The following is a 13,461-nucleotide window of genomic DNA, read 5'->3' as shown; positions in this document are numbered from 1 at the left end:
GTACATGTCAATCACATTTATGAGGCTTGGATGGTACATTGGCATGCAAAGAAATGAATTTCAAATAGCCATGATATGCCAGCTTTTCAATTACCCTTAGGGCAACCAAATAAATTGAAGCATCAAGAAACATTAGAAATATTTATCCATCTTCAACATGTCAAATATGATACTCACTGCAGGAAAGGAGGGGGTATTACTTTACTTCTAGGGGCAATATAACCCTGTGTATATATATTTTTTTCAATCATGTAGACTTTTAGTTTTGAGCAATTAATGGAAAGTGTAATTTAATTGAACTTTATTTTTCATTTCAACAATAATTTGGAGCTTGCTAAAAATAAATGAACTGAAAAAAATATCAGATAAACAAAAGTATTGGTAATATGAAAAGCCATCATGACAATTTTCAATATAGATTTGAATTTTAAAAAGAACAAAACATGTACACATGAACTTACCAAGTGTGACTTTCGGTGGCGGTGAAGGAGGGGGAGGGGTGGGGTCTTTAGGGGGTGTTGGGGTAGGGGTGGGTGGCTGAGGAGTTGGTATTTTGGGGGTTGGTGGCTTGGGGGTGGGAGGTTGAGGGGTGGGGGTCTTTGGTGGAGGGGGTGGTGGGACTGCTTTGGTCTTCTTGACGATTGCCTTACGCTTGGGTTTAGGCTTGGGAGGGGGAGGTGTAGGCTCCTTTGGGGGTGGGGTAGGTGACTTTGGTGGAGGAGTCGGTGTTGGTGGTGGTGGTGTTGGTTCTGTAAAAACAAGGATAAAACAAAATTCATTGAAGGTATGAAACAATAAAATGCCACCAAAAAAAAAAATGTTTGAAAGAAAAGAAGAGTTGTACAATTTTATGAAATATCTTTTACATGCAATCCCCTAATGTATGTACATGCAAATTAGATTTGCCTCTTACATGTACCAATGGAGAACAAACTTACCGGTAATAAATAAATCTGCTTCTCTTGATTCTCAAGTAAAAGACACAATCACATTTCTTTCATTACATGTACCTTTATTATATGTTTATTTATAGCAAAACCAAAAGGACTAACCATAAATAGAGTTCTGAAAATTTGAAATCACTGAATCTAGGCGAATCTCAAATATCTTACTGGCCAGTGGATTAAAGCAATTTCGTTAGTTGATAACAAAAATATCCCTAATTTCTGTTTTTCTCTCAAATATATTCTCCCTTAGGCCACTACTCAAAATAAATTAGAGAGGTCCTTAAAAAAAAGACCCTTCCGAGTCATACGTTTTGAAAACTTTACAGTCAAGTCATTTCAGAGCTACATCACAGTGACGTTACTGATAACATTTATTTGAAGTTCTCATACATATAATATAAATCGTGATTACAAGTTTTTAAAATGTTTAGCTTTCTAATTTCTTGTCCTTTTGTCCTTCAAACTTTTACCAGTCTGCTTCTCTAATATTTTTGCTTCGCAGCTGTATATTACATTGGATTTACCTTTAACAGGGCTAGGAGTAGTTTGCTATTAGGGTTGAATTTTCTTTTAAAGATACTATGTCCCTTTTGCAGCCAACATCAAATTCTGTAGAACTTTGCAGGAATTATGAATATGTCATGTATGTCCTAACTGTGAAATTTAAACGTTAGCAGTGTCCTGATTTTCAAGTTATGCAAGGAAACCTGTTTACTTGCTAGACTTCACTGTCAGACACTAGTGAGTGACTGACTGGCCTTTTCTCTTCTTTGGTAATAACATACATAAAATTAGCTGTACAGGGTCCATGAGCATTTGTCTACATCGATGACCCACTTCTCGTAATGGCCAAAATTAAACTGATTGAATCTTTGTGCAGCATAAAATGTAGGACCATTCGGTACAATAGTCTGAAAAATCAACTACTGGTATTACTTACTGGCTCTATAGCTCTTAAGTTGATTTGACAACTAATATTCGTTATTTTCCCACTTAAAGACATTTTTAAGCCCCCTTTTTTTAAGGGAAGTTCTAAATTAGTATTATCTTTCAAATGCTGTTGGAATTTACCCTTTTCATTTTTGGCCTGCAAATGGGACATAGTACCTTTAAAGGTGACCTAACTTACCTTTAGGAGGGGGTGGGGTAGGTACTTTGGGGGTAGGAATGGGAGCGGGAGGAGGGCTCTGAATCTTGATCCGATCAAGGCCTTGAACCTTGGGTATCCAGGGTCTCTCAATCTTCAGTGGACGATCAACTTTGACCTTGAGACTGCTGATAATCCCAACATTGGCAAGTTCACCTGCACTGGTCGATAAAGCTTCACCTACAGGTGGCAAGAAAAAAAACATTCAAGTTGAGCTTTGTGATCTAATAGAGATGCTATTGCAGTAGTATGCACTATAAAAAAAACAGTATTGTTATTATTTGTAGTATTTTTAATTATTAATATTGTTAATATTCACAATATTGTTATCATTCCTATCATTATCATCATTCTCCTCATTATCATTATCATTATCATTAGAAGTAGTAGCAGGAGTATTACTATTATATTTTCACTATCTGGTTACTTTTGTTTTCTATTTTTAGCTCAGTAAGTCTTCTTTTGTTTGAAAAATAGAGAAAAAAAGATATGATTATTTATTCTGCTTTGTTTTACTGTTTTTGTCAGTTTTATAATTACCCTGCTTGCTATGGCTGCAAATTGTACACTGGTAACTTAAACCACGGTCTACATTCTCACATGTACATCTTAATCACCTTTGTTAATTTCCTTTTACAGCCAAAGGAAGAAAGACCTACTATCCTTCTTGCATTAAAGCTCCTCTGCACTTGTTTGGCCAGGAGGGATTAGACCTCCCTGCATGGTCATTGACAGGTGGTTATCTCATCAAATCAGTTCTCAATAACATAAGAAAAAGGGGATCATTGGGGACCAATGATCACCGCTTAGGAATTGTTTGCTACATAGAGGGCGCAAGTAGCTATAAGTAGTGCAGTGGTGCTTTAAAGCAGGACTTACCATATACTTCAGGTTGGAGCACTTCTATATAATCCACCATGAAGTGAAGCGGGAGAAGATTGGCAGCATCAACGGCATCAGGAATAATGATATTACCCTCATCATCTTCCTCAAATTGGCCATCTCCACTGGCCATACTGAAGACTTCATCCCAGGCGACTGTGGTAGGGGTGTGAGGCAGGCTGGAGAGCCGTAGGAGATCCAAGGGAGTTTTGACTGGGGGAACAATCAGAAATGAGACTTGAATTTCCTATCTTTGAAGACATTGGAAGCTGAAAAACCAAAAGATTGGTAATAACTTCAGAAAGTACTATGCAGTCAATAAAAAATCTACAAAATAAACGAAGACATTCCAGGGCGGTGTTTCACGAAGATACTAAGTCAAACTTAATTCTAAGTTGCACTTAAACATTATGGAGAGCCATTTGTAGCCTTAAAATAAAATATATCAAAAAGAGGAAATTCAAGTATTTTAGACTTTTCATAAATTCCACATCAAGATATGAAATCTCCCATGGTAATAGAAAACATGAATGGTTTGAATCAACATTTTATGCCTTTTAAATAACTTTTACAAAATATTTTCAAAGATGCTAAAGGCTTTTCATAATTGCTTAGTCCAACTTGGAGATAAGTTCAACTTTGGATCTTTGTGAAACACCCCCCTGGTATTGCATAGAGGCTCAGCTGAATGGTGACTAAGCATGAGAAATAAATCTTCTATACACAATCGGTATGAATGCTCTCATTTTGTATTAGTCGTCATATTCACTTCCCTCCTTTCTATCCCAAATCATACCACATACTGTCGCAAGTAGTTTACCCCTGCCCTGCCAGGAAGCTAGTGTTGTGCCAATTGGGATTCAATTGAGTGAGGCGCACGATGGCTCAGTGGTAGAGCAGTGGTCTTGTAAACGGGAGGTCCCAGGCTCGAAACCAATTCAATGCGCTAGTGCCTTTTGGTAAGGCATTAATCCTCATTACCAGGTCCCTCCCTCCCTCAGAGAGGACTTAAAAGTGTAGGTCCCCTGGTTATTTACTTTATACAAGCATGCATGGTTTCTTAGCAATAAGGTTAAAAAGTAACCAATTATTTCATGGCATGAATTTTCATGAATCTAAACCACTCATAACATTTCATGCACACAAAAGTTTCAGATTTGTTAGTATGTAATAGCAACATCTAGAAAGTGGGATAACTTTTAGATATAGCAACCAAAATCTAACCACAAAAGTATGGTAAGTTTTCTATACAAGTAAATCAGAACTGTTTTTCAAGTTTCCATCGTGGCTTGTTACAGATTGATAAATATACAAGTTATATTTAAACTCATAAATTTTACAAAATCCAAATAATTATGAAAAGTACAAGCTTGTACATGCTATGATGATGGAAAATGGATGCAATATGGAAGCAAAATATCTTTGAACAAAGCAGGGTGTAAAAAATATTTGACGATGAACAACAATACATATGCATCACAATTCGCAACATGATATACCGATACTAAAAAGTATCATCATACAAGCATTACCATTTATAAACGATCAAACATGTTGTTTGCTATACAGGTAAATATGATATGATATCAAACTGCATTTGAATTTACAATAAAACACACTAATGTAATCAAACAGCATGAGTTGCATAGATGTACTACAAATGAATATAGGGATGAACTCTTAGTTTGATATGCAGTGCATGGCTACCAGTTAACTATTGTAGTACATAAAGTTTTTTGTTAAGACTGTAAAGTTTGTATTGATCATAGGTAATACTGTAATGTAACATCAGAAGTCGTAAGCATGAGCACTATATATATCTGTAAAGTGCTTTGAGAGGGCCTTCAGTCCTGAAAAGCGCTATATAAGAACTAGCTATTATTATTATTATTATTATATATCAGTCATTTTCATCTGTTAAAGTATCTTTGGAACCTTGACGCATTTCTAACAAAGGAACCCTGTTGGAAACTAGAATGTTTTATTAACAGTTACCAATAAAGCATACATTTTCATTAATCATGTACGTTAGAACATTATTTGATATACCACCCTTCAAGAAAAGAACCTCAAGGGAATTAAACTATACTATACCAACCACAGTGAATTATAGTGAATTCATGACTTGGAAAGATCAAGAGAACATTCTATCAAATTCCATACAAGAGAGAAAAAATGTTGTTTTTTTTCATGGCAAGCCTTTCTGGATTTGCTATTTTTGAAAAAGGAGATTAAACATTACCAGCAGCTAGTAGCTTGCGTAGAATTATAAAGTCATATTTAGTAGTACATTATAATAACACCATACGTCAAAGGAACACCCCAAAGGTAACTACCAACAGGTAGTTGTCAAGAAGCTTTTCAAGTCTGTTTGCTCAACAAACATTCACCAATGTGTTTGAGCAACCACAAAGAGCGGATGAGTATCTGGGGATGAATAGAAGCCCCACAAAGGACTATTTGCACAATCACTCAAATGCTAAGCTGTCTGTGCTTTAATAGTACCTATGTTCAACGATTCACAAGATTCAGTATCTCAGTTTTCGATAACTGAATGAGGTACATCTAAAGAGAGTCTGCATCCCGGGCACCAAGTGCTTTTGAAATGTTACTTTTTGTTGTAGGACTCTATTTTATATAAATATTAAGCTTTTCTCGAAGGCATCATCTGTCCTTACAATGATTACATGCAGTTTACACTATGTGTGTAATCTGTGGCCATGCTACACATAAATCTCTATTTTCCATTAAAGTGATATTTTCTTAGGTTCACTTCGACTGTTACATGGTTAGAAGCATCGTGATGTTGCTGCTTGTTGTATGGCACTTGCTTGTGAAGCCCGATAATTGTTGATTTCATACACTAACCTAGTGTCTAACTTGAACCCAGGGCCTTATAGTATACCTAACCATAACCCTACACTTCAACCTAACCTAAAATCCCATTGCAACCCTCAATCTATAATATTAAAAAAATTAAAAACTGGAGCAACTGTTACTAGAGCAAATGTCAAAGCACCATTTCTGCCAACAGGAACGTAGCACACAGGTTAAGTCTACACATACTTCAACTAAAAACTGTTATGAAAGTATTTTTTCTGAGGTTAACTTCTCTTAATATCCCAGAATTTAAGGGAATTAATTTGTATTCTTTCATGCTTGTCGACTGTCTATCGATATAAAAATGGTTACATTACTAGGTAAAATTACCTTGGTATGGAAGGGTTTATAATCACTTACTTTATTTCTTCTACTGTCCTTTAATACCTGTAAAATATCAAATTCACAACATTGACCAAAAATCTCTTTAAAAAAGCCCTTGTTCCAATCACACTTGCTTTACCACAAAACATTTCACACTAGATACATATAGGATTGTTGAAAACAAAATCCTACAGAAGTATGTGGACAAGACTACACTTCACCAGAACACTCAAAAGAAAAATAATGAAACCTTGCTTTTCCTTGACTTTAACTAAAATCAGAAGGGAAGTAATTGAAAAATAGGATGTCTTCCAGAAAAGAGATTATAAATCAAAAGACTTCGCAAAAGAGTGCTAAGAATAGGCACCAACACTCCCCTGAAGCTTCTAAGCAAACATTTCTATAAAACATCTCCAGACAAAAACCAACACCCTAAGGACTCAATGTGTAGCAGTGTATCTATACTTCACTAAAAGTGAATGCCTTAATACAATTTAATCAGGTTAAAACATTGACTTCTTTGAACAACATTTTTATGATATATAAACAAATGAATGTAAGGTGAATAAAGTTTTGTGATTCTTGATATTTCTTTCAAGTAGAGTGATGGCAACAACACTGAAGAAAATCCTATGATCTTACAAGTTCCAGAAACAATTACACTTAAAACCCATGTACCAACCCTGACTGCAAAAATCCAAACATATGTCACTTGTCATTCCACATTAATCATTATGATACATTATTGTGCAAGATAGACATCTAAAGACCCATTTCTTACAAATCAACTCCACAAAAGGAACTGTTGTATTGAGACTGTGCTAAGGGGAGGGGGAGTTGAAAAAATACATTTTGTACCACATTTCACAAAAAAAGAGGAGATCACCCAATGTCTGTGATGTACTGTCATCAATAAATTTACAGGCAACAAAATATCATCCGCAGAACCAATACTGTTGGGTTCACACAATACTGTGGTAATTATGGAAGTGTGACCAGCTCAAGATTATCACAGCATCCCGACAAAAAAAATGATATATTGTGACCCCAGCTCACAGCTGTGGTCATGTCACCTCAATGATGTAGTATTAGTTGTTGCAAATAAAAGAATGGATTTTAGAACTCATCAAACACAGATTCCTAAACTGCAGTTCATACACTCTTGAAATGTGTGGAATACACAGCTGTGGTTAGTGTACATCAGGGTAGGTTAACATGGAGTGCAGGTCATAGTACTACAACAGGTGCAGAAAACACAAATGTCATGAATTGAACTCACAATCACTGATAGGGAATGTTACACACAACTGTGGTAAATATTACACACACCCGTGCTAGATGAAACCCACAACTGTGGCAAGTGTAGAAATAGGGAATGTTACACACAACTGTGGTAAATATTACACACAACTGTGGTAAATATTACACACAACTGTGGTAAATATTACACACACCAGTGCTAGATGAAACACACAACTGTAGCAAGTGTAGCAATCTTCACCACAGACATGTCTTACCATGTATTTTACATGTACATGATTCTGCAGAACATGAGCAGTTGACTGTGGGCTCTGGTGACACTGTGGTCAGCTCTACTGTGTGCTCAAGGATCTGTACATCTCCATTGCTATTGGAGGACGGCGGTGACATCATGCATACAGGTGCATGTGCTGGTAGATGGGTGGCAATTAGTGTGGAATTAGATGTTGTTAACATGTTAATATATCACATATCAGGGGAAATAAATGCCAAGTGAGCTAAAATGTTTAAAGGGACCAGGTCACGAAACAAAAAAGTTCCATGCCTGCACAGTATACTAATAATAGTTGCTTTGGATATAAACTGCATGCTCAAATTCCTCTTACAAATTAATTTCTTCATATTAGAAGTTGCTGAATAAATTTTTCACTTAATTTTTCATTCACAATTCACATACAATTATTCATTTGGCTTTAAGAAGAAAATTGCTCAATTCTGCTAGCACGGTGCACATAGGCCAATATTTACCATTTCAATGCCAGATTTCAAAATATTTTTTGATCTTTTTTGTAAAAAGTGTCATCACAGCGTGAGTTAGTGAATGGGGGTGCCAATTAGTGTAATGTTTTACATGGATATTTACACAAAGGAACCTTGGTATTACCAACTAATTGCATCAGGGAATTTACCTTCTTTGAAACCCTGTTATATCAGGGCTAAAACCTGATAATAAAAGATATATTACAACAAAATGGGAATCCGTCAAGATTAACTATAATTGTCACTGTTCTCTATATCAAGGTTCCATTGTATAAATTAATCGTGATTTGCAACTTGAAAACTTCACATTTTTTTCTTTGTTCTGTATTCATTGTGACTACCGGTACAGGTTTACACACAAGATACCTCAAGTGTACTAATTTCTTTTCTTCTTTTTTTTTTTTGGGGGGGGGGGTATATTTCCCCATTTGTTGATTAAAAGAGCTATACTGTATTGCTCAAGGTACATATGAAAGAGCAATTTATAATTTTACAACAGAACTATAGAATAAACTAAATCAATGATTATATACTGACGTTGTCTATGCAGGAATGGCAAATATATATTTCAAGATATGTATATCTTCGAAGCACAGTAAAAACAAGGCAGCTACATGTATGAGGCTATAGCATTACATAATGGTGCACCGTGCAAATAAAGTAGAAATAGGGTTTGAATCGTTAATGTAGTGCTAATGCTTGAAATTGAATCAACAATTTTTGTTGACATTGACCCAATGGTATTTAGATGTACCGGAAATATCAATCATATCAAACAAAATGGAGCCCCCTCCTCCTCATTTCTAAAAGTTTGGGATGAGAAACAAGTCATCAAATTTACTAGACCAAATGGATTCAAGTCTCACAAGTACGGGGGTATAAATAATAATAGATATGAAAATATCATGATAAATAATATAACAAAAAATAAATTACTTTGAGATGGGAGATCATAATAAGGCCTACAAAAAAAGATGATGTATTGCCCTTTAGGCGCCAAAACATAGGTCGGTCAGTCAGAAATCTTTTTCTTTATTTTTTTTCTCCCTCTTCAGGCTGATATTTCTCAGTTTTGAATGCTTTAACATTTTATTTCTAAAAAAATGGTAAACAATTTTTTTTTTTTTTAAAGCCAACCATAGATTATACAATTTTGGGGTCGGTCGCAAAGGCCAATACAACGTCTTTCTTTTTTAGGCCTTATAAAAATAAGAAGCAGTAGCATTGTTGATTGTACGTGCACATGGTAGTCGAGTGGTGATGTGCTAAAGCTATTAAAGCTGGTGGTTTATAAGTATGTGCTTTGCGGAAGCTTCGAAAGTGGTGTGAAATTGAGTGTATCTTATCTTACCACTCGAAACTGCTGATTTTGCAGAATGATGCGAGTGAGACTCCGTTCTCACTTGAGTGCTTGTTCCTTTATATAAGGAAATTGTGTGCATGATGTGGGTGGCAAAAATCAAACATCACATCAAGAATATATGCATATTAATTAACTAATTTAACTAATTGACGCATTTGTGTGTGCTTGAGTGAATCACTTAGATTAAAACACTGTGACTAAAACATAATATGCATCATAACAGTGTTTTAAACGATTATAAACAAGATATTTTTACTTTTGTGTGTGATATGAACACTTTGATTGTGCAAATGTGTAATTCATGCCGAGACATACAAACTATTAAAAACTTGTCGGTGTGATTTATACGGTTCATTGTGCAGTGATATTAACTCATTCTCTCATGAACAACTAGTTGCACAGTTGGATTCTATTACATGAACCAATAAACTGAAAGAGTCTGCCAGGAAAAAAGGCATGCTCTCTATGGAAACAGATATGCTGTAAAATCACATTCAAGTGATTAGGAGAAATATATTTTTATATTACGTTTAATATCTGAATTACAATACGCTACACAACATTTGTTTCTTTTATTTCCTTCCCTTAAATAGTGACCGTTTTTTTCTAGGGGGGGATCGAAGTTGAATTGTAGCCTGGCTTGATGTCACATTGAGGCAATAGTTTTCCTATATCACTACAAGCAGTCAACTTATTGGACGTAATAAATCACAAAAAACCCTTCAACATTGTCTTACCCGAGGAAAGAGAACCATAGTCGCTGCTATCAAACTCATCGATGCTAGGAGCTGTGTCAATCAAATGATGCGTGCGTGTGAAGGTGAAAGGTCGTTAATAACATTAAAAAATAGTGCTACGATTATGATGTGTCAGGATGATCATGTTAAAGTGGGACAGCAAGCTTAATGTACATACGGGCACGTCTCAAGATATTTTGCTATTTACTGTTCTATACATTTATCAAAATAATTAAATAATGCACATTTCTATAGTGCTCATATGCACCATATGAAGTGTTCAATGTGTTTCACTATCATCCCAGCTAAAGCTAGGCTATTGGTTTCAGTGTTCACATTATTCATTGAATTTCTTCCTACTGATAAACATTAGGGACTTTTAGATTTGCACATTGACATCTAGTGAACTGCTATGTGTGACATCCTTTTAAGGCAATGGCAATGCCTAAAAAAGAGTCACAGTGCCTTAAAAGGACGTAACACGTAGCAGTCCACTATGTCGACATGCAAATCTAAAAGTCCCTATTTAAAGCCTGAGTGGAGAGTGTATTTAATGTTACCACGCATGGTGCAGCTATTAACAAAAAGTAAGTCAACATAATAATTTTGCTTAATTTGTCCACTTCATTCTCTAGAAAAGCTACTAACAGGACTAAATAGCTTGGACTTGCCCCATGTACATGCATTACTTTTGTGAAGTCAGATTTTTCAACAAATTAATCCAATTGATAGATGCTATTGCAGCTGTTCACATGAAATTGGTGTGTGCTCGTTGTTCTCAGCTTATCAATAGAGTAGAAAGACTTCTCAAAATGTTTCCAATAAGTCTCATTATCTACATGGACATTTTCTCTTACTAACAAATTTTTTTAACTGCACATTTGTACATTATTCAAATGTATTTAAAACTCATTAATGTCAACAAAAAACAAAAAAATCAAACAACTTACAAGTAATATAATAATAATAATGATAAATTAACCCCACAAACAAACAACACACACCTACCGGTATGCAGTATACCATAACAAAGTCTAGACTTCAAATGTTTCGTAAAATTAAGGAGAACAATTACCGGTATCATTTAAAAAGCTGTTATTACATGTAGCTTGACTGGTGGTTACACATACAAAACATAACTTGTATTGGACAATAAAAGTCCTGTTTCAATGTACATGGATATATGTATAAAGGTACAGTATGTAATTCTGATTAAGACCCATGTTTACAGGTAATTTTTATCTATAATTAAAACAAATATGTTAATTAATGTTTTTATTTCAGGCAACATTTCTTTTTGTTAATTCACACATTTTGTGTACAAAGTTAAAATCCTTTTCAATATAGTCATTATCTAAAATTACACATCTGTAACACAAAGCCTTGTTTTGTCAAGCTTGGGCGAGGGATGATTCATTTATGGAAAATAGGGTTAGTTCAACAATAATGTGGAAGAACAACTTTTACAAACAATCTCAATTCAATATATACACAACTTGAAGAAAAACTCTCACCCTCTTTTATGGAAAAACAAAGAAGAAAAAAAGTTGTGCACACAAAAATGCAAATAAAACTCAAACTCAGAAGGACTTACCCTTTATCCTCTCCTCAAATTTAACTTTAGTTTGCATAAATGAAATTAAAGTAAAATAAAGAAAATGCAACTAATTAAGGCAACAGGACATACTGAGAGTTTAAGAAGATCACAAACTGTCCAATGATAGACAATGTGTACAATGGACAAGCTTTTAACATTTTTTTCCATACCTTTGAAGTAATAGCAAAAATGAGAAAAATATTATTAGATATTCAGAAAGTCCATCAATTTTCAATGTGCTGTTCCAATTGAAAATCATCAGACATAATTAAACTTGTATTATCCCATAGCACTTCAAAGTTACCTTATTTCCTAATTGATCAGCTTTTCCTCCTCAAATTAATCTTATTTTGCACTCCTTCATCATTTGTAAACATTTATAAATATTTATAGGATGAACCAATGCAAAAGAAAATTGCATAATTTAGCCAAAAAATTGCCAATTTGTACACAAAGAAAGTGATTTTATATTTTTACATTGCTTTGCAAATGTAGAGACTTTAATGATTTGTCACAATCAAATTTCTCTAATTCAGGAAAAGCACAACATACTGCATTTAAAATTGACTCAAAATTGCCTGTGATGTTTGTTCTTTCTGCTCATGTGTAATGTGTAGCTCCTAGCATTCTGGATCGACGGATAATGCAAAAAATCACCAGAAGGTAACACTGTACTGCTCTGGAATAATAGATAGATCTAGAATGTAAGTATCAGGAAACATGTATGTGTACATGTAATGTGCGCAACACTGCAACTAAGTGTAGTCCCAAAGGCAAATCCTGCCATTAAAGAAACATTACAAGATCTCTATCAAATAACTGCTGCATGCCAAAGATTATATGGTATGCCATACAAATTTGTATGCCCAGACTGATTTTTTGTTGGGCGTACTAACTTGGGGATTACTTCATCTTCAGCTAGCAGCAAGTACAACTGTACATGTTGATGGAGATCAAGGTGGTGAAGATATTTTTCACATTACATCGGTCAAATTCCAGACTACAATGTAACATTGTGCTGGGGCTAACCATTAGGTGAAAAACATAGAAGAAAAGTGCATTAATAAAACAACCGACATATAGGAGAGTTTGTATTATGACCACATTAATTTCATACTTACACTTGACGTCCACAGAAATCTTTCAACTTTCAATAAGAGAAGATTGATTTTGCTTTGTTTCTGCTTTGTCTTGTTATCATGTTTGTTTGAAAGAACATTGTTTGGAAACTTATGTTCTGATGCCATTCATGCTGTTTTTTTTTTAAAAAACATTTTATTTCCTTTTTATTTATTTGTTTTGAGAAATATGGGTGTACATATATTAAAAGGATAGAGAAATTGACATGCAATATATGTAGTTATCGTTAAGGCATGCAAGAGAAGTTGGTGATGGAACATCTTGCAAATTGAAGACAAGAGTTTAAAATGCAAAGAGAGAAAAGACAAAGATTTGGATCTGTAAAAAAAAAAAGGAAAATGAGGGCAATTCGTCCAAACTAGTTAAAAGAGAGCCAATTGCAATGCAAATGGATACTTGTAACTAGAATGTTTATCAATGTTTTG

The 13,461-nt window shown here is 34.6% G+C and overlaps 1 protein-coding gene across 14 annotated transcripts in view; it reads right to left on the bottom strand.

Annotated features, from left to right (window-relative positions):
* Positions 1-13,461, bottom strand: part of LOC115918038 (formin-like protein 7) — a 31,589-nt gene that overhangs the window by 8,494 nt on the left and 9,634 nt on the right. For 3 of the 14 annotated variants that reach the window (XM_030987869.1, XM_030987867.1, XM_030987871.1), the window contains exons 6-12: positions 11,894-11,917; positions 10,300-10,350; positions 9,551-9,616; positions 7,698-7,850; positions 2,974-3,189; positions 2,077-2,274; positions 462-749 (exon numbers count right to left, since the gene is read on the bottom strand). In XM_030987869.1, coding sequence (XP_030843729.1) covers positions 462-749; positions 2,077-2,274; positions 2,974-3,189; positions 7,698-7,850; positions 9,551-9,616; positions 10,300-10,350; positions 11,894-11,917 — 996 coding nt within the window. The remainder of the gene's footprint in view (positions 1-461; positions 750-2,076; positions 2,275-2,973; positions 3,190-7,697; positions 7,851-9,550; positions 9,617-10,299; positions 10,351-11,893; positions 11,918-13,461) is intronic. The other 11 variants (XM_030987874.1, XM_030987878.1, XM_030987876.1 and 8 more) reach the window with 8 other exon arrangements.

The sequence above is a fragment of the Strongylocentrotus purpuratus genome, unplaced genomic scaffold, assembly GCF_000002235.5.
Source record: "Strongylocentrotus purpuratus isolate Spur 01 unplaced genomic scaffold, Spur_5.0 spur5_scaffold_17, whole genome shotgun sequence".
NCBI classification, from domain to species: Eukaryota; Metazoa; Echinodermata; class Echinoidea; order Camarodonta; family Strongylocentrotidae; genus Strongylocentrotus; species Strongylocentrotus purpuratus.
The sequence above is the reverse complement of the archived record's forward strand: the minus strand, read 5'-3'. Positions and strand labels throughout refer to the sequence as shown.